Genomic DNA, 21,193 nt, shown 5'->3' on the forward strand with positions numbered 1-21,193 from the left:
TATGCTGGACGTCATTCAGGAGAAATGGAGTGGGGAAGAGGCAGAGCCCCAAGACGTAATAAGTTACGTAGCCGGCTTGAGGCAACATGCAGAGGTGGCTTTACGTATGGCTCGCGATAACTTACTGCAAGCTCAAGAGAAGCAGAAGCAGTATTATGACCGAGGAGCAAGGGAGCGCGAATTCCATGAAGGGGATCAAGTCTTGATACTGGTGCCCACGTCCCCCAATAAGCTCCTTGCCAAGTGGAAGGGCCCAGGGGTCATAGAAAAACGTTTGGGACCCCTGAACTATCGGGTCAGGGTGGGTCATAAACGCCCGCAGGTCTACCACGTCAATTTGCTCAAGCCATGGATAGAGAGGGAGAGTCTGTCAGCGGGTCGGGTGCCCGAGGATGAAGAGGAACTGGGACCCCAGGTGCGGGATCTGGGTCTTCAGGAGGGAGTAAACATAGGGGTGGACTTGACCCCCTTACAAAGGGCCCAAATGGAGAGGATAGTGAGCCGGGCGGGGGATGTGTTTTCCCCATTGCCGGGCCGTACAACACTGGTCACCCATAGCATATCAACCCAAATGGGGAAGGTGGTCAGAAGGAGGCCCTATCGGTTACCTGAGGCTATGCAGGCGGAAGTTACAAAGCAAGTAGAGGAGATGTTACAGTTAGGGGTTATTGAGGAATCTAGCAGCGCATGGTGTAGCCCCATAGTCCTGGTACCCAAGCCCGATGGGACCTTGCGCTTCTGCATAGATTTTAGGCTTGTAAATGCCATCTCTAGTTTTGATGCATACCCTATGCCCCGAGTAGACGAGCTAGTGGAAAGGCTGGGGACGGCTCACTATTTAACCACCCTAGACCTCACAAAAGGGTATTGGCAAATACCTTTAGATCGGGAGTCACGGGAAAAAACAGCATTCGCCACCCCGGTGGGCCTATATCACTTCGTGCGCATGCCTTTTGGGTTGCAGGGCGCTGCTGCCAGCTGTCAGCGCCTTTTGAATATAGTGCTACGCCCACACCTGGATTATGCTGCGGCATACATGGACGATGTCATAATTCACTCCACTGATTGGGCCTCCCACCTCGTGAAAGTCCAAGCGGTGCTCCAGTCATTAAGGGAAGCGGGTTTGACGGTTAACCCGGCGAAATGTCGCCTGGCCCAAAGAGAGGTCAAGTACTTGGGGCATGTAGTGGGGAAGGGGGTGGTCAAACCCTTGCTAGACAAGATCCAGTGTATTCGGGACTACCCTAGGCCGGTGACGCAGAAGCAGTTGAGGGCCTTCCTAGGTCTGGTAGGCTATTACAGACGGACGCATCAGGGACGGGATTAGGGGCCGTTCTCTCCCAAAGTGAATATGGGGACGAACACCCAGTACTGTACCTTAGCCGTCGGTTGCATGAGCATGAGCGCAAATACGCCACTATTGAAAAGGAATGCTTGGCAGTGAAGTGGGCGATCGATTCTCTGAAGTATTATTTGGCTGGCCGCCCCTTTATCCTTGTTACGGATCATGCCCCCTTGAAATGGCTCCATGTCATGAGGGACTCTAACGCACGTCTAACCAGATGGTACTTGGCGCTACAGCCGTATTGCTTTGAGGTTCGCCATAGGGCGGGCAAGGACCACGTCAATGCGGACTTTCTTTCCCGCCTGGGGGAGGGGGTGGGAACGCCTGTCACCAAGAGTTCCAGGGTTTTTTTAAGGGGGGGGGTGTGTGATGTGGTGCAGCCCGGCCGCAGGCAGGAGCTGCCAAGCCACCTTAAAAGCAACGCGAGTACCAAACCCAGACAGCAGGGGGCGCAGGGAAAGATGAGAAGAACTACGAATCCCAGGTTTCCTGAAACACCACCTGACTTGGGAGGAGAGCCTGAAGGTGAACAGGTGTTAGACATAGACCATGATGAGCTAGACACTGATGAGTTCATGGAAGTGGAGGAAGAGGGTGTGCCCACTTGGTGGGAATGGCCACAAAAGCCCAACTCTTGGGAGTCAGAGGAGGAAGAGATGGAGGTAGGTTCAGGGGGAGAAGAGTCCTCCAGTTCGTATATGGATACTGAGTAAGTTGGGGGAGGGGAAGTACACTCCTGAGGCTAAAGGGAAGGCCAGGGAGGAGGGCTCTAGAGGGGCCTGTTATGTTAGATCTGGTAATAAGCGCCGGGCATAAGAAACAAATGGTTACTCCCTAAGAGGCCTGCTGGTAAGAAAACCGGAGGGCTGGAAGGGGATGGGAGGAAGCCTCATGTACAGGTGTGTGTTATGTTATAAAGTGCTTGAAAGGAACTAGCGAGCTCTCTGTGTTGTCTTTGGGGATTGGGGAAGGGGTTCACCTACCCCCAATCCTGCTTGAAGGGAGCCTCGGAGCCCCGCCAAACCAGGGCCAGCGGAAGCACGGACCCAGGGATTTGCGTGAGTCGTCCAACTCTCGAGGCCTCGTTCGCTGGGACGGAAGGTGGAAGGGCGATACCCGAGGCCCCAAGGACGGTGAGCCGTGACAACAAGCAGGATGGCAGTCCTCACATGTGGGTGAATACCAAGCTCCAGACTATCCCTGAGAACAGGACAGACCAACAGTGACCAAACAAGATGCCAATGAGCACAAAATAACTGCGGCGCGGTAGGACAGTAGGAGACTGTCTGGTTCCCACAGAAGCAAGAAGAGATGGGTTTACGCCTGGAACAGATTACGCAGGGTGAATTGACCAAAAGCATTGTCCTGATGCCCATCTTTATCCAAGAAATAATAAGAACATAAGAACATAAGAAAATGCCATACTGGGTCAGACCAAGGGTCCATCAAGCCCAGCATCCTGTTTCAAACAGTAGCCAATACATGCCATAAGAACCTGGCAAGTACCCAAAAACTAAGTCTATTCCAAGTTACCATTGCTAATGGCAGTGGCTATTCTCTAAGTGAACTTAATAGCAGGTAATGGACTTCTCCTCCAAGAACTTATCCAATCCTTTTTTAAACACAGCTATACTAACTGCACTAACCACATCCTCTGGCAACAAATTCCAGAGTTTAACTGTGCGTTGAATAAAAAAGAACTTTATCCGATTAGTTTTAAATGTGCCCCATGCTAACTTCATGGAGTGCCCCCTAGTCTTTCTACTATCCGAAAGAGTAAATAACCGATTCACATCTACCCGTTCTAGACCTCTCATGATTTTAAACATCTCTGTCATATCCCCCCTTAGCCGTCTCTTCTCCAAGCTGAAAAGTCCTAACCTCTTTATTTTTTCCTCATAGGTGAGCTGTTCCATTCCCCTTATCATTTTGGTAGCACTTCTCTATACCTTCTCCATCGCAATTATATCTTTTTTGAGATGCGGCGACCAGAATTGTACACAGTATTCAAGGTGCGGTCTCACCATGGAGCGATACAGAGGCATTATGACATTTTCCGTTTTATTCACCATTCCTTTCTAATAATTCCCAACATTCTGTTTGCTTTTTTGACTGCCGCAGCACACTGAACCAACGATTTCAATGTGTTATCCGCTATGACACCTAGATCTCTTTCTTGGGTTGTAGCACCTAATATGGAACCCAACATTGTGTAATTATAGCATGGGTTATTTTTCCCTATATGCATCACCTTGCACTTATCCACATTAAATTTCATCTGCCATTTGGATGCCCAATTTTCCAGTCTCACAAGGTCTTCCTGCAATTTATCACAATCTGCTTGTGATTTAACTACTCTGAACAATTTTATGTCATCTGCAAATTTGATTATCTCACTTGTCGTATTTCTTTCCAGATCATTTATAAATATATTGAAAAGTAAGGGTCCCAATACAGATCCCTGAGGCACTCCACTGTCCACTCCCTTCCACTGAGAAAATTGTCCATTTAATCCTACTCTCTGTTTCCTGTCTTTTAGCCAGTTTGCAATCCACGAAAGGACATCGCCACCTATCCCATGACTTTTTACTTTTCCTAGAAGCCTCTCATGAGGAACTTTGTCAAACGCATTCTGAAAATCCAAGTATACTACATCTACCGGTTCACCTTTATCCACATGTTTATTAACTCCTTCAAAAAAGTGAAGCAGATTTGTGAGGCAAGACTTGCCCTGGGTAAAGCCATGCTGACTTTGTTCCATTAAACCATGTCTTTCTATATTTTCTGTGATATTGATGTTTAGAACACTTTCCACTATTTTTCCTGGCACTGAAGTCAGGCTAACCGGTCTGTAGTTTCCCGGATCGCCCCTGGAGCCCTTTTTAAATATTGGGGTTACATTTGCTATCCTCCAGTCTTCAGATACAATGGATGATTTTAATGATAGGTTACAAATTTTTACTAATAGGTCTGAAATTTCATTTTTTAGTTCCTTCAGAACTCTGGGGTGTATACCATCCGGTCCAGGTGATTTACTACTCTTCAGTTTCTCAATCAGGCCTACCACATCTTCTAGGTTCACCGTGATTTGATTCAGTCCATCTGAATCATTACCCATGAAAACCTTCTCCATTACGGGTACCTCCCCAACATTCTCTTCAGTAAACACCGAAGCAAAGAAATCATTTAATCTTTCCGTGATGGCCTAATCTTCTCTAAGTGCTCCTTTAACCCCTCGATCATCTAACGGTCCAACTGACTCCCTCACAGGCTTTCTGCTTCAGATATATTTTAAAACGTTTTTACTGTGAGGTTTTGCCTCTACAGCATTTATGCTTTATCCTATTTTCTTCTGTTGGATCCTTCTTCCAATTTTTGAATGAAGATCTTTTGGCTAAAATAGCTTCTTTCACCTCCCCTTTTAACCATGCCGGTAATCGTTTTACCTTCTTTCCACCTTTCTTAATGTGTGGAATACATCTGGACTGTGCTTCTAGAATGGTATTTTTTAACAATGACCACAACTCTTGGACATTTTTTACTTTTGTAGCTGCTCCTTTCAGTTTTTTTCTAACAATTTTTCTCATTTTATCAAAGTTTCCCTTTTGAAAGTTTAGCACGAGAGCCTTGGATTTGCACACTGTTCCTCTTCCAGTCATTAAATCAAATTTGATCATATTATGATCACTATTCCCAAGCGGCCCCCACCACCATTACCTCTCTCACCAAGTCCTGTGCTCCACTGAGAATTAGATCTAAAATTGCTCCCTCTCTCGTCGGTTCCTGAACCAATTGCTCCATAAAGCTATCATTTATTCCATCCAGGAACGTTATCTCTCTAGCGCATCCCGATGATACATTTACCCAGTCAATATTGGGGTAATTGAAGTCTGAGAGCCAGGAGCTCTTTGCATCGCATGCACATGTACAACTTCTCACCGGTGGGTAAAAAATCATACATGTGACACTCTATGCAAAAGACTGGGAAGCCCCCCTCTTGCTGCTGGACTGCTGCCTTCATCTCAATTTTGATCAGTTCCTAGTTAAGTTTTAGGTTGCTATGGGAGTAGGAATGTGTCTAACGTCCTTTAAATGTATTAGTGAATTCACTATGTGTCTGGTAGTGGCCTACCAGGGTCTGATCGAATTCTCAATAAAGTTTTGTTGAATTTTTTTTTTTTTTTGTGAAAGTGGCACCTGCCTATAAATTAAGGGATGAGCTAGGGGTGGGTGGGCGAGGGATGGGAGGGTTGGGAAATACAGTCTAACTTCAGTTAGTCAGCTAGAGTGACTCACTGCTCTCTTGATTAACAAATGGTCCCTATTCAAACCCAATCACACTACCTCAACACCTTTCCAAGGTGAGTAACTGAGCTGAACTATTCAACTTTTTTACTTAGGTATACACTGCTCCTAGCTTATTTCTAGCTTCTGGCTACTTTTTTTTTTTTTGGGGGGGGGGGGGGGGGGGTTGTGGGGTTTTTTTTTCAATACAAACACTCAGTTCTTTAAAAGTCTGCAGAACACTCAGTTCTACAGACTTTTAAAAATAAACACACTACCTACTGCTTACTAGCTACCTTATTGACTGACTATTTAAAAATACAAACAGTCTAACTTGTTTATTCACTGCCCGACTATTAAAGGCACAAACACACTAAATAATATTCTCAGATAGTTAACTTTGCCCCAATACTTTTAAAAAAGACAATGTCCCAAGCTAAAACTTACTGATTCCTTTCAGCCACCAGCAAGGTGATCCTCTCCTCTCCGTGTTCCCAATGGAATGAGTCGCAAATGTGTGAAGAGAACTCCAGGTTCTGGCTCAGCAGATTTCGACGGGAACTGCCCGTAAATGAGCCACAGACGTCTCCATAGCCCGCACAGAATAAGCCTTTACTCTGCCAGCTAGAGGAAGGCCCGCCTGCGCATAGCAGAAGGCAATACAATCTACAAGCCAATTCTATAAGGTTTGTTTACCCACTGCCACTCGCAGCCTGTTGGAATCAAAGGACACAAACAGCTGGGTGGACTGTCTGTGGCTGGTGGTGCAATCTAGATAGGAAGCCAAGCACTTTTATAGTCCAAAGTATGAAGAGCCTGTTCCAAGTGGGAGTGAGGCCTCGGAAAGAAGGTGGGTAAAACAATAGACTGATTGATGTGAAAAATCAGTGACAACCTTGGGCAGAAACTTAGGATGTGTACGCAGGACTACATGATCATGGAAAAACCTAGTGTAAGGAGAGTACGTGACAAGGGCCTGAAGCTCACTAACCCTACGAGCCGAAGTGATCGCCACCAGGAATATAACTTTCCAGGTGAGAAACTTCAGGTCATATGATTGCAGCGGCTCAAAGGGAGGGCGCATGAGCCAAGCCAGGACCACATTAAGGTCCTATGAAGCAACCAGGGGCCACAGATGGGGCTTCAGCTGGAGGAGGCCCCGCATGAAACGACCTATTAAAGGCTGGACCGAAACAGGTGTGCCAGCGTCACCCCAATGGTAAGCACTAACAGCGCTGAGGTGCACCCTGATGGAGCTGGTCTGAAGCCCAAACTCAGACAGATGCCACAGGTAATCCAACAGCTGGGCACAGGGACATGAGAAAGGATCCAACCCATGTCCCACACACCAGATGGAAAATCTTTTCCACTTCAGGCTGTAGGACTTCCTGGTGGAAGGCTTCCGAGGCGCCAGCAGGACCCAGGAGACGCAGTCCGAGAGCACCAAGGGCTGGAGGACTACGCACTCAACATCCAAGCCATCAGAGCCAACGCCCAGAGGTTCGGATGGTACAGGGCACCCTGATTCTGCGAAATGAGATCAGGTGCCGTCCCCAGCCGGATGGGTGCCTGCACCGACAGGTCCTGAAGAAGCGGGAACCAAACTTGTTGGGGCCAAGAAGGGGCCATGAGGATCATGGTCCCTCTGTCCTGCTGAAGCTTCAGCAGTGTCCTCAAGAGGCGTGGTAGAGGGGGGTACGCATATAGCAGGCCTCTCCCCCAGTGGACGGAGAAGGCATCACAGGTTGGACTTCTGCCTCCTGGCACTAGGGAGTAAAACCTGCTCACCTTGTGGTTGCGAGGGGAGGCGAAGAGGTCCACGTCCGACATACCCCACAGTCGAAAAAGTTTGGCCGCCACCTCCGGGTTCAGGGACCACTCGTGTGACTGGAAGGAGCAGCTTAAGTGATCTGCCAGCACATTAAGATGACCCGGTAGGTATGTCGCTCGGAGAGACATCCCCTGAGAAAGAGCCCAGCTCCACACTTGCACAGTCTCATAGCACAGGAGGAATGAGCCCATACCTCCCTGCTTGTTGATATACCACATCACTACCTGGTATTCCATCCAGATCAGGACATCCTTGTGCGACAACTGGTCTCTGAACGCCACAAGGTGTACTGGATTGCCCGAAGCTCCAGTAATTTTATTTGACAGCGGGGCTTCGCTGGCAGTCCAGAGACCCTGCCTGTGGATCCTGTCCACATGGGCTCCCCAGTCCTGTGGTGAGGATCACCGGAGGAGGAGCAACTTGGAAGGGAATCCCCCTCTCCAAATTGGAGAGGTCCTCCCACCAAGACAGAGACGCTCACAGAGGGTCCGTGACTGCGATGGGAGTTTCGATGTCGAAGTCCTGGGAGGCCTGCCGCCACTGGGATCGTAAGGACCACGAAGCCCTCCGCATGCTCAGGCGGGGGAGAGGGGTTACATGGACGGAAGCTGCCATGTGGCCTAGCAGATGGAGTAGAAGGCGGGCGAATACCCACCGGCTGTTCCGGAAAGAAGTAGCTAGTTAGGCGAGGGCGAGAGCCCGAACCCTAGGCAGAAACGTTTTTTCCTGCTCCGTGTCTAGCCTGGCTCCTATGAAATCCACCTGAGGAGACTGACAGAGATGAGACTTGGGGAAGTTGATAACGAACTCCAACGTCTATAGTGTCTGCACTGTCAGGGTCAGTGTACTCAGGGCCCCTGCTTGGTAGTCGCTCTTGGTCAACCCAGTTGTGTCAAGGTATGGAAAGACATGCACTGATCGATGTCTGAGATAGGCTGCCACCATTGCCAGGCATTTGGTGAAAACGTTGGGGGCAGAAGCCAACCCAAAGGGCAGCACCCTGTATTGGTAATAAGCCTTCCCCACCACAAACCAGAAGTACTTCCTGTGGCCAGGAAGAATGGCTATGTGAGTGTATGCTTCCTTGAGGTCGAGGGAGCAAAGCCAATCTCCTCCTCTGAGGAGGGGAATCAGCGTGCCCAGAGATACCATCTTGAACTTTTCTCTTGCAAGAAATTTGTTCAACACCCGGAGGTCGAGAATGGGGCGAAAGCCACCGTTCCTTTTCGGAATGAGGAAATACCTCAAATTCAACCCTCGGCTTTGCTGGGAGTGAGGGACCGGCTCTACCACACCTGCTGTTAGAAAGAGGGAGAGTTCTGTTTGAAGTACGACCTGCTGGGCGGACAAATCCCACAATGGACATGGGGGAGAGGTCCCTGGGAGACGGCTTAAGTTGCGATGGTACCCCTGACGGATGACAGAAAGACCCATCGGCCTGAAGTGATCTCTTCCTAGCGATGGGCAAAGCCGAGAAGCCTGCCTCCTACTGGGGGATCTGGTGTCAGGGTTACAAGTTGACTGGCTTCCGCTCCCTCATCGCCAATCAAAAGCCCGTGGCTGGGGCGCCGGCTAGGGTCTAGGCGCTCGCTGTTGGCGAGGATGGCCCCTGGAGCTGGTGCGTGGCATGGGAGGCCGGAGGATAATATTTCATCTGCCGGGATCCCAGCCTAGAGGATTTCCTGGCTGAGGACAGGCCCTCTGAGGCGCTAGCGGACAGCTGTTGAAGGGTGTTGTGATGATCCTTCAGTTGCGCTACCACATCCCAGACTTTGTCCACGAAGAGATTTTCACCTGTGCAAGGGAAGTCAGCTAGCCATTCCTGGTCCTCCAGCCAGAGGTCTGAGGCTCTAAGCAACGCCATCCTTCGGGCGCCGATGCCCACTGCGGCTACACAGGCCACTGTCTCAAAGACATCATAGGTGGAACGCACTTCATGTTTGCCAGCATGAGAGGGCCTCCTGCTGTTGTTGAGGCAGGCCCTCTGCAAAGTCTTGGACCCGCTTCCAGAGGTTGCGATTGTTCTGGGTGATGTAGAGCTGATAGGTGGTGATGCGGGCTACCAGCATAGCGCCCTGGAAGATCTTCCTGCCCAAGGCGTCAAGTTCTATGTGCTCTCGCCCCAGATTGGGTGCGGGATCACCAGGCCTTCCTCAAGGCGGACTCCACGACAGACTGATGGGGGAGGTGCCGTGTCTCAAACCCCACGACCTGCTGCACCAAATAGGTGGCATCAGCCTTTCTGTTAATGGGGGAAATAGAAATGGGGTGCTCCCACATGCGGAGGAGGTGGTCCTTGAAGATATCATGAACATCGAAAAAATGGAGCACTTCCAGCATTTTTTGTTGCGCATCTTCCCCTATGAGTAACTAAAAGGGGATGGCTTCAGCCATGGTCCTTACAAACCCCGCGAAGGGCAGGTCCTCAGGGAGTGACAGATGTCATTCTTCCGGCAGGGAGGGCTACAAGATGGGGTCATCCAAATATTCAGAATCATCTCCCCAAGGGTCATAAGGCCCTTGCTCATCACTAGGGCCCTCGTGACATGGACGAGGCCCATGAGGGTCATCAGCCCTGGGCTCTGATGACCTCGGTGGCCACACAGGAACCACAGGCATCGACAGTTCCCCTGGCATTGAGGGGACCAGCTGCGGAAGACCAGACTGGCCTGGCATAGGCTCAGGAAATCGTAGCCTCAGAACCACGGGATCGCCCGTCTCTTCCTCCTTGGAGGACCCAAGGACTGAGATCGCTCCAGTGGAGGGCATCAGTGGCCATTGAGGAATCGAGGGTCCCTTGGGCACCGGTTGCATCAGTAGGGCACCTAAAAGGACATCCAGACGCTCTAGCAGGAATGCTAAAACTGACAGCGGGGGCTTGGGCACCGGTATGGGGGCTGGCGGCACCAGCAGCTCAAGGCTCTAAAGCACCATGGACTGTACCCTGTGGTCCAACTCCTCCTAAAAGTCCAGTGTGCCCAGGTCTGAGGGAAGTGGACGAGGCATCACTGGCTCTTCCTCGGGTCCCAGAGGAGGCGCGGTACTCAACACCAGTATCGGTAAGGAATGCCTAGGACTACCAAGAACACTAGAGGATGGGGCCTCTGATGGCTGGTGTCACTTCGGTGATGGCCTGGCAACCGCCGGCACCACACCAGAACCAGAGCCATGCGCCAATCGCAACTGGTGACTATGCTTACGTGATCTCCCTCAGTGCTTGGACTGGTCTTTCCCTGGTGCCGAGGAAACAAAAGATCCCGAACTGCAGGAAAGTGGTGAGATCATCAAGGTTCTCTCACCATCCCTGCGATCCTTAGAAGGACCAAGGAGAGGGATAACAAGGGGAAGCGTGTCAAGAGGCTCCCTGTGACATCTCTGAGTCAAGGGGTCTGAAGCAGGAGTAGATGGAGCAGACTTGGGCTCCCCAAGACGTTTTTCCATCTTATTGAGATGTGCTCAATGGCCCTTGGGGATCATCTGGTCACACAGAGGACACCCACGGATATTGTGCGAGGCCCCGGGCAGAGGATACAGACCTTATGCAGATCCGTGATGGACAAGGTCCATGGGCACTGGGGGCACTGCCGAAAACCAGTCGACGCCATGGACAAAAACCTCGGCATGTGGTCGATGACCGGCAGCCACCACATGGTGAACAGTTGGGAATCGACCACAAAGTTGGAAAAAAGTAACAAAACCTACCAACCTGAGGAGGCACCGACCACGAAGGGGAACCCAATGAGGAAGAACCCGGGAAAAACCAGATACTTGTCAAGAAAACAAGAAAAGGCAAGAGCTCCATGAACTGCGAGGTAACTGCACCGTGGAAAAGAAGAGACTGAAGGGGGACCTCGCGTGGATGCGAGGATAGCGGCACGGCATGCTCAGTCTGCTGGTCAAAGCTTCTAGAAACTTTGACAAAAGTTTTCCGTGCCGGGCTCCATCGGATGATGTCACCCACATGTGAGTACTACCATCCTGCTTGTCCTAGGATAACTACCCAGAGTTCAACCAGGGAAGGCCCAGGGAAAAATGCTCCCACTGTGAAAATCAACCCCTAGAGGTTGTTATCCCAGAAGCAACAAGGACTCAACCAGACCAGGGACACACTCAGCCTCTGGGAGCTATTGTTCTCACGTGTCCACAGTTGTCAGAGACAGAGAGTACTGGGACTGGACAAGAACCAAACCTCCCTTATAACCCAGAGTGATGTCATAAAAGAGGCGAGTCCTCTGTTTCTGTTAGTTGTGGAGGAAGGAAATCCCATACGTGATGACTGGTCTAGCAGGAAAAAAAAGAAAATGTACTTACCAGGAAAAACTAGGATAAAACAAGAAAACAAGAAATACTAAAACAAAAAGAGAAAATATCTTGTTTCTCCCTTGTATACAGAACAGTCCATGAGAAGGTTCCAGAGAAGGAAACAATTATAAGCTGTGTCCACAGTCAGAGGTTTGTCAAAATGATGTGCAGGAGTAAATCTCAGGATAGCACCAAAAAGAACCCAAGATGAGCCAATTTTGATAAACAAAGCCACATGCTAAATATCTCCACATATCCCGTCATTTACATGATTCAGGAATTTTGCAGGCCTAAGTCAAATTCCCACACTTACAATATTTATTTAAAATATTTATATCCTGCTCTCATCCAATATATATTTACTATAATGACAATAAGATCATTTATTTATATTCCACTTTTTGGAACTTCAAAGCGGATTACATTCATGTACTGTGGGTACAGGAATCCAGAAGCGAGACTTGGCAAACAGGGTTTACTAGCAGATAACATAATACAGTCAGTATCAATATACCCTTCTTCCCTTCACAAGACAGCCATGTCTCCAGTTATGCAAGACTGATTATTTTCTCTGAACACAAGACTATTTCACAGAAAAGTATTTGAAAATTAGTGTTACTAACATCAGTTATGAAATAGAAGCCAGCCAAATAGCTAATGAAACTTCAGCATGCTCATTCCTTGCACTGGCCATGGAAGGCAAGATAAAGATCTTTTACCAGCCAAAAATCAGACAAAACAAAGAGGAAAAGACTGGGAAACAGTTCTACTGGCTGAGGATTTCAAAAAGCTTAGATGAGAATACAATAGCTCCCAGCACCCTTAGTAGCTGGGCCACAATTTTTTTTTATTTTTAAAGAGATCCTGCCAGTGTCTCTTGAAATATCAAGCGGTTAGATATGTCTTTTTTGAACCCAATTATTTAAGAATATTTCTGTAAGGAAATATTTCTGCTTCCATTCCTTGTTGTAACTAAGGGCCTCATTTTCCAATATCGCGAAAAAGAGAGAGAGAGAGAGAGAGACTTGCTATAGTGTCTCTTCCCTAGACAGGTTTTTGTATCCCTATGAGAGGCCCACCTAGTAACTCGAGGTGGGGATTAGGTATGAGTGTAGGGGGTTGGGGGCCACGTTCACATTCAACATGAGACGTACGAACAGAACAGTGGTCTCTTGTGAAGATTTGCTGGCCTTCAGAGTGAGGAAACTCACTCCAAGATGAGATTTGGGCAATGTTCTCTCAAACTAGCTTAGCTAGTTTGAGAGAACTTAGCTAATCCCCACCTCGAGTTACTAGGTAAGCCTCTCATAGGGATACAAAAACCTGTCTAGGGAAGAGACACTATAGCAAGTCTCTCTCTCTCTCTCTCCCCCCCATTCCCTAGCCTGCAGGATACTGAAACAGGCTGTCTGGACACATCGTGAACCACGATAAACCTTTACTGGCCTCTAGCGCACAACGTACCGCGAATGAAAGGGTTGTAGCTATTGGCCGCGTTAGGAGCCGCGCTAACACTGCGGCTGTTTCGCCGCACACGATAACGCTTTCCTACTTTACATATGCTCCGCCCCAACTCCGCCCCCCTGAATACAAAATTAAAAATTTGCATTCGCAAATCGCGTTAACGGCTGTTAGCGTGATTTGCGGAATTATCTTCTGCGGTAACTCCTTGGAAAATGACCCCCTAAGTCTGTGAATTTGTTTGTGCCATAAATGAGGGTAAATAGGCATCTCAGCTTTTCTTTTTGTTTGTTCTTCCTTTCTGGATGATATATTGTGATGGGTTTGCTTTCCTGATTCCTGGTTTCTTCTTAAAGTGGGCTATAAGGCAATGGTTACATTTTTCCTTTGAAATTAGATTCCTGCGTGTGCATAGGGGTTGGTTTTTTTTTTTTTTTCTCTTTTTCCTTTTTTCCTCCTTATGGAACAGTATTTCTTTCAAATGTGTTTTATTGATCTTTTTATTTGTAAACTTGAAAATTTTAATAAAATCAAACAAGAAAAGAAAATACATTAGCTGTGAAACCTAACTACTTTCATTTCCCATTTGTAAAAACACCACTGGAGAAGCTGTTCTGAGCAATGTACTTATTCGTCTTTTTACTACAATTCTACTCGGTACACTAAAAATGTTCCACATTAGAATGTGGGGGGGAAAGGCAGATGCATCAGTATATTTGTGTAATACAATTACCCTTTTCAGTTTTTAAAATAGAAAGTATGAGAATACATTTGAAATGAGAAATTTTTTTCATAGCTTTATTTAAAAATTTCTAAAATACTTTTAATTGTATTTTTAATCACTTATGAAAAATAAAATTGTTCAGAAATAGTGTCTATTCATTAGCAAAATCAAAATTTGTATATGTGCAGTAGCCTGATTTTATTTATGAGCACCCCTTTTTTTTTTTTTTAGTTACAATTTTAAGCACTATTAAAAACAGGAGCTACAGGGCACATTAAAGAATTGCAGAAGAACTTGCAAGACTAAAACACAACCTAGATGAAACATCTGCACTTGTCTGATTTCAAGATGTTAAGAATGCTACCTTGGCAACCAAATGAAACTGACACACTTTCCCAGTTAAAATCTGACTGCCACAATCTGCAATTCCACAATGCTTTATTTTCACTTTGCAAAGCAGACTGACTGGTTTAGCAAAACTGTCAGTGCCCTCTTTGGTTATCAGCTGGTATATATATTAATTATGCATGCTCTGGTATCTTCCATTTATAGATACAAGGCACCAGGCATTATTATTTTTTTTTTTTTTATCATCTACACAGATTCACATTCAGTTTCTTTGACCTCCTGCTGTGACCCTGATACCAGCATCCACAGGCTGTAGGTCATGACCTCAGAAAGAATTGGCATCATAGAAAAGAGAGCATGCAATTTTGGGCTTTTTCAGGAACAGTACAACACAGAACACAATCTTTTGCAGATCAGAGTGTTTATCTCTTTATACCATTCACTCATCTTCACTTTTCTCTAAAACAATTCATAGAACTACAAGCTTCAATTTCTATTTGTAGAGACACTAAATTGTGTTCTCATTCACTAAAAGGTCTCATTTATAGAATTCATGAACGGTCAATCTAAAGCCTGATTGCATATCATCTTACTCTTCCAAAACTGAACTAACATTTACATTAACATTTTAAAGGTAAAAAAATACCATGGTTGCATTACATGGTTCTCATTCAAACTTTAGTTTTCATGTAAAACACCAATTTATATTGGAAGAGATTACATCATTGAAGTTTAAATGTGAACAATGCTGTTCATAGTCTTTATATGGCAAAAGTCAAACATCTAAAGCTAAGCTCCTGGTTTTTAACAGGGTTTTCTGACTGACAGTTTTATAGTACTTACTTTAAATACTAGAAAACCTAAAACCTTCACAATGAATACTGCAAAGATTGGGCCCTAACAAATGTAGAGCTTTATATGTGCTATAAAACTGCAGCCTAAAAAATACAAAACATGATACCAGGAGCGTTAAACACAACACAGTCCCAGGGGCACACAATTGTAGTGCAATAAAATGCAAATCTTGATTTACAATGCTAAGAATAGTTTTTGTATAACAAGCACTTCAGTTGTATTATTCGTTTTAGCAAACCGGTTTTGCAGACTTTTCCTTAAAATATTTCTAAGCACAAACCCAACTTCTAGCTTGTAGCATTTTCCACACAGCTTCAAAGCAGTTGAAAATACGTTCTAGAAGCTTTACATTATTTGTTCAGCAGGGGGAGCTAGCATCCTCACATCTTGAGGCTGTCCTACTGCTTTCTGTGTATACAATATATGGATTTGGATTTTTTTTTATATATGTGTGTGCATTTCAGTTCTAGCAAGTCAACTACTTTGTCATACAGTTTGTCCATGGTATCAGAATACAATTGTAAAAGATATCTGAACAAAAATGCATATAGATTTTATTAATTTACCTTTATCTTGGAATTCTTGAGGATAGCTATAGGAAGAAATACAAAACATATGAAAATAATGTAAATCTGAAAGCCAAGATGCATGATAAAATAAAGAAAAACCAGAGCTGCTGATATACAACAATAAGCTATACAAATACAGGCAGAAAAATAAGGCTTCAGGAACAAAATGTTCTACAGCAGTATAGCAATTTATTTTAAAAAGACAGCAACCCAGTTTTAAAAAAATAATTTCATTTATCTATGTAAATTGATATCAACATATTTTTAAACCACTGAAATACATTTCATGTAACATGCAAATACTACTGATGTCCACTGTTAGTAAATTTACTTGAAATAATCAATAATCATAGAAATCAAAAAATACTTTTGCAAATAAGAATCCTAAGGCCCATCTAGTCTGTCCATGTTAATACTGCTGCAATGCCAGACCTCCAGCTGACCTCTGGCTTTCCCTTTCACGTCTTCCTGACTAGAGATGCTCAGTGCCTATTCCAAGCATTCTGAAATTCCATTACTGGTTTTGTCTCCAGCATGTCCCCTGGGAGGCCATTCTATGTATCCACCACCCATTCCATGAATACATGTTTTCTGATGTTGATCCTGAGTCTATAGTCTTGACAGCTCATACTGTCTAACCTCTTGTTCTAGAGCATTCTTTCTTCTGTAAAAATGTTGCTTCTTGTCTATTTATACCTTTGAAGTATCTGACATATTCCCTCTGTCTTTCCTCACCTCTCCTCTATGATTTAGGTAAGGACTTCTCAAACTTTTAGCCAATGTGATTCCATTTTAGCACTTGAAAATTCATGGGCTCAGAGGATGGCCAAAACAAATTAGGGGAAGTACATTCCCCCTCCAATCACTGCAATCTCATCCTCACTGCACTCCAGCTGATCCTCTCTCAACCTCCACCCAGGTCCAAGCAGCTCCTCCCCTTCAGCAAACCCTCTCTCTCTCTCTCTCTCTCAACCTTCACCCCATCAGTTGATCCACTCTTACATCCCCCAGCTCCTCCCACCTCACTAAACAACCCCTATAGCCCTTTCAGCATCCCTTCAGTTCTTCTTATAAGTCCCACCTGGTCCTATCATCCCATCCTCTACCCCTTCTCTTCTACCTCCCAGCCTCATCTCATCAACCCTTCGTTTTTTCCCTCAACTGATCCCCCTCACCTCCCCAGCTCCTCTTACATCCTCCAATCAATCTTTTTTTGTTTCCCCCTCTCACCCTCCAATTTCGCCACCTGATCCAGTCCTCAAGCCCATCCTGGATCTGATCCCTTCCTTCAAAGAGCTTCCTTCTTTATATATCCTCTTGGGCCAGGGCTAGCAATGTTTTCCTTTAGGCCCTGAACCAAAGATGGATAACAACTTGTGAAGAGAAGACAGACTGATGGCAGGGGCAACATTTTTCTCTTGGGTAGGTTCAGTGGTGGGTGAGAAGAGAGAAGCAGTGATAATCCTCTTCAGCCAGTGCACACCAGCCCTCCCCTCCCCTTCTGGCTGGTCCCGAGACAGACTGTGATCTGCAAGTGGCAGCAGCATTTGTAATGAAAGTGAACATGGAGCTGAGAACCAGTGCAAGATCACAGGTCCTGCAGTGACCCTGATCCCCTCCTCACTCAGGCTGCCTATTACCACAGAAACTCATGCGAGGTGGAAACACTGCAGAGGCTGTAAATGTGTGCTGACTCGCAAGTCCCATGCTGCTACACCTGGCGCCTGAAGAGTGCTGCTTTTGAGGCAGTTGAAAGTTTTGTGACTCCATCTGGAGTCCCAACCCACAGTTTGAGAAGCCCTGATTTAGGTCCTTATGCCTGTTGGCGGAGACCCTGCACCATTTTAGAATTAGACACAATATTCTAGCCGAGTCAAAACAACATATTACAGTACTTCAATTGAGAGGTCCACATTCAGGCACTGTCCAGATAGCAAAGTTAGCCAGATAAACTTATCTGGCTAACTTTAAAGGTATATTCAACACAGTGTAGCTGCACTAATTAGTAAAGCTGGCTAACTTTAGTACAGCTCTTTAGCCTGACCAGAGTTAGCCGATAACTTAGCCGGTTAACTCAACTCCTCTCAGTTACACCCCTTGAACACCCCTAACTTAACTGGATAAATTCTAGTCCCATGGATAAGTGCCTAGATCTTCATTTCACCAGATAACTTATGAGTCATCCGGTTAAATGCTTTTGAATACAGACCTCAATGTAACGCAGGGCTTTACCAATAAACATAATATACCTTGCTTTACCAATAAACATAATATACCTTGCTTTAAGGTCCTTTATCTTCTTTATAAGAGCTTCTTTTTTGTCCTTGGCTTTCTTTGACAAATTTTCCCCTTTGAGGACATCCGATACAAATATTTCAAAGTCTGATCATGAAATATAATAGAAAGCAGTATGAACGAATAATATAATTTGGATGATAAACATTAACATAAAAAAGTTTTTCTCTGTTTTTTTTTTTTTGTTTTGTTTTTTTTAATCTGTGCTATCTGCAAGTTACTTTGAGCTATATGTACTAAGCATTTTCCCCATAGACACAGGGAGGCTAATTTTGTATCCTCATGTTTAACGTATGCAACAGCTACACACACAAGTTAAACCACAATTCATAAGTTTGCTTTGAAAATGATCCCTAAGAACATGCACACACTTACCCACACAAACTTACACCTACTTTTCACAGAGTGTAACTTTCATATGTTAATTTACATGCAGGGGGTTTTTTTGTATTTTTTTAAATCAAAAGTATGACTGTAAATCCCAACTCCATCCCCAACACACCTGCTTTTTGTACACATGAAAGTATGAACGAAATTGGGTTATGCACACACTTATGTGAGCAATGTAAGAGAACATAACACTTGTCTTTGTGGGGCAGACAAAAGGTACATCAAGCCCAGTATCCTGTTTCCAACAGTGGCCAATACAGATCACAAGTACCCCTGCGAAATTTTATAAGGTACTATTTCCAAACATCCATGTTTCCAAGAATGTGGAAATAGTTTTGAAAATCAGGTCCTGAATGGAAGAAATTCCTTAGAACATTTGGCCTATGAATTCCAAGTTAAGTATTATATATTCACAATTTATATACTCTATATTAAGTATTGCATAACAAAAATTCATTCTGTGGCTAAAGAAAATTTTGAGGATGTTGTGTTAAGCAACCCTGAAAGAAAAAAAAACTGGCTCTTATTACTGACAGGGTAATGTCTCCAAATAGGTTGATTTTGTACATGCCTGGACAGAAATGAATCTCACTCGTAAACTAGGGTATGTTGAGTATAGCAGCGTTGCTTACTGGTAACAGGTGTTCTCTAAGGACAGCAGGATGTCAGTCCTCATATATGGTTGACATCATCCAATGGAGCCCAGCACAGAAAAACTATGTCAGTTTCCAGAACTCTGATTGAACCTCACTGGGCATGTCTAGGGAATGTTACTGTACCACACGTCCACACAGGGTCCTTTCAGTCTCGTTTTAGCAAAGAATTAAAATAATTTTGTAAACACTAATTCCACTGGGATGTGTGTGGGTTACATAAGGACCAACATCCTGCTGTCCTCAGAGAACACCTGTTACAAGTAAGCAACTTTGTTTTCACCAAAGACAAACAGGATGGCATTCATCACATATGGGTAATCCCTAGCTACAGCCTGACCCCCAACTTGTAAAAGGAGAAAAAAAAAAAAAAAAACAGCAGCGGTGCCACAGGCCCAACAAAACATTTTTTGGTTGGCAACAAGCCTTTTTCTGTTTTATTCTTAACCTATGGGGTGCAGCCTGGAACAAAAACAGGCCCTAGGTGGGAAAGAGCTGGGTTCTACACCTCAAACAAATTGCTCAGGCTGGATTAGCCAAACCTACCGTCGCATCGAACATCCCTATGCAGACATTAATGAGATGTGAAACGGTGGAGAGAACTCCACATCGCAGCCTTGCAGGGCTCCTCCATGGAGACTGATTGCAGGTGAGCCACCAGTGCTGCCATGGCTTGGACAGAGTGAGCCTTAACATGGCCACCAGATTCATCCTACTTGGGCATAACAGATGGAGATGCAATATGCTTGCCAACTGGAAAGAGTCTGTTTGACAACAGCTTTTTTGTGTTAAAAAAAAAAAAGTGCAGTGGACTTTCTATGGGCTTTGATCCATTCCAGGTAGAAAGCAAAGGCTCTCTTGCAGTCCAAACTGTGCAATAGTTGTTCACCTTGGTGAGCATGCAGACTGGGAAAAATTGTTGGAAGGACAATTAAATGGTTATAATGGAATTCCACCATCACCTTAGACCACCCTATCATGGAAAAACTTCGTATAATATAGATAAGTTACCAGAGTCTGAGGTTCAATGATCCTGCATGCCAAAGTAACAGCCACCAAAAATGCAACATTCCAGATCGCGTACTTCAGGTCACAAGAGTAAAGTGGCTCAAAAGGAGCTTTCATCAGCTGGGACAAAACCATGTTGAGGTCTCATGACACAACAGGAGGTCTAATGGAAGGCTTCAAATGAAGCAGAGCCCGCATGAAACGTACAACTAAAGGCTGCACAGAAATGAACTTACTTTCTACAGGGTGATGATATGCACCAATCGTACTAAGGTGGACCCTTACTGAGCTGGTCTTGAGACTGGAAGCAGATAAATGTAGAAGGTAATCAAGCAGTATTTATTTGGAGCAAGAGAAAGAATCTAGAACCTGTTGCTATCATCACATGGAAAACCTCTTCTAGTTCAGTCCATAGGCCCTTCCAGTGGAAGTTTTTCTTGAAGTTAAAAGAAAACGAGAAGCATCCTCCGAAAGATCAAGGGGGTGCAGAATTAACTTTTCAATATCCAAGCGGTGAGTGAAATATGAGGTTGGGATGAGGAAAATAGTTAGAAAAAATGAAAGGTGCAGCTGCAAAGGTTAAAAATGTAAGAACATAAGAAATTGTCATGCTGGGTCAGACCAAAGGTCCATCAAGCCCAGCATCCTGTTTCCAATAAAGGCCAAACCAGGCCAAAGAACCTGGCAATTACCCAAACACCAAGAAGATCCCATGCTACTGATGCAATTAATAGCAGTGGCTATTCCCTAAGTAAACTTGATTAATAGAAGTTAATGGACCTCCAAGAGCTTATCCAAACCTTTTTTGAACTCAGCTACACTAACTGCACTAACCACATCTTCTGGCAAAAATTCCAGAGCTTAATTGTACGTTGAGTGGAAAAGAATTTTCTCCGATTAGTCTTAAATGTGCTACTTGCTAACTTCATGGAATGCCCCCTAGTCCTTCTACTATCTGAAAGTGTAAATAACCGATTCATATCTACTCGTTCAAGACCTCTCATGATCTTAGACCTCTATCATATTCCTCCCCTCAGCCGTCTCTTCTCCAAGCTGAACAGCCCTAACCTCTTTGGCTTTTCCTCACAGGGGAGCTGTTCCATCCCCTTTATCATTTGGTTGCCCTTC

General features: G+C 45.3%; 1 protein-coding gene across 3 annotated transcripts in view; it reads right to left on the reverse strand.

The window, feature by feature from the left end:
• SKAP2 (src kinase associated phosphoprotein 2) overlaps positions 1–21,193 on the reverse strand; it is a 525,725-nt gene that overhangs the window by 475,019 nt on the left and 29,513 nt on the right. For all 3 annotated transcript variants that reach the window (XM_029589160.1, XM_029589159.1, XM_029589161.1), the window contains exons 2-3: positions 17,996–18,101; positions 15,717–15,742 (exon numbers count right to left, since the gene is read on the reverse strand). In XM_029589160.1, coding sequence (XP_029445020.1) covers positions 15,717–15,742; positions 17,996–18,101 — 132 coding nt within the window. The remainder of the gene's footprint in view (positions 1–15,716; positions 15,743–17,995; positions 18,102–21,193) is intronic.

The sequence above is a fragment of the Rhinatrema bivittatum genome, chromosome 2 (assembly GCF_901001135.1).
Source record: "Rhinatrema bivittatum chromosome 2, aRhiBiv1.1, whole genome shotgun sequence".
In the NCBI taxonomy this organism is placed as follows: domain Eukaryota; kingdom Metazoa; phylum Chordata; class Amphibia; order Gymnophiona; family Rhinatrematidae; genus Rhinatrema; species Rhinatrema bivittatum.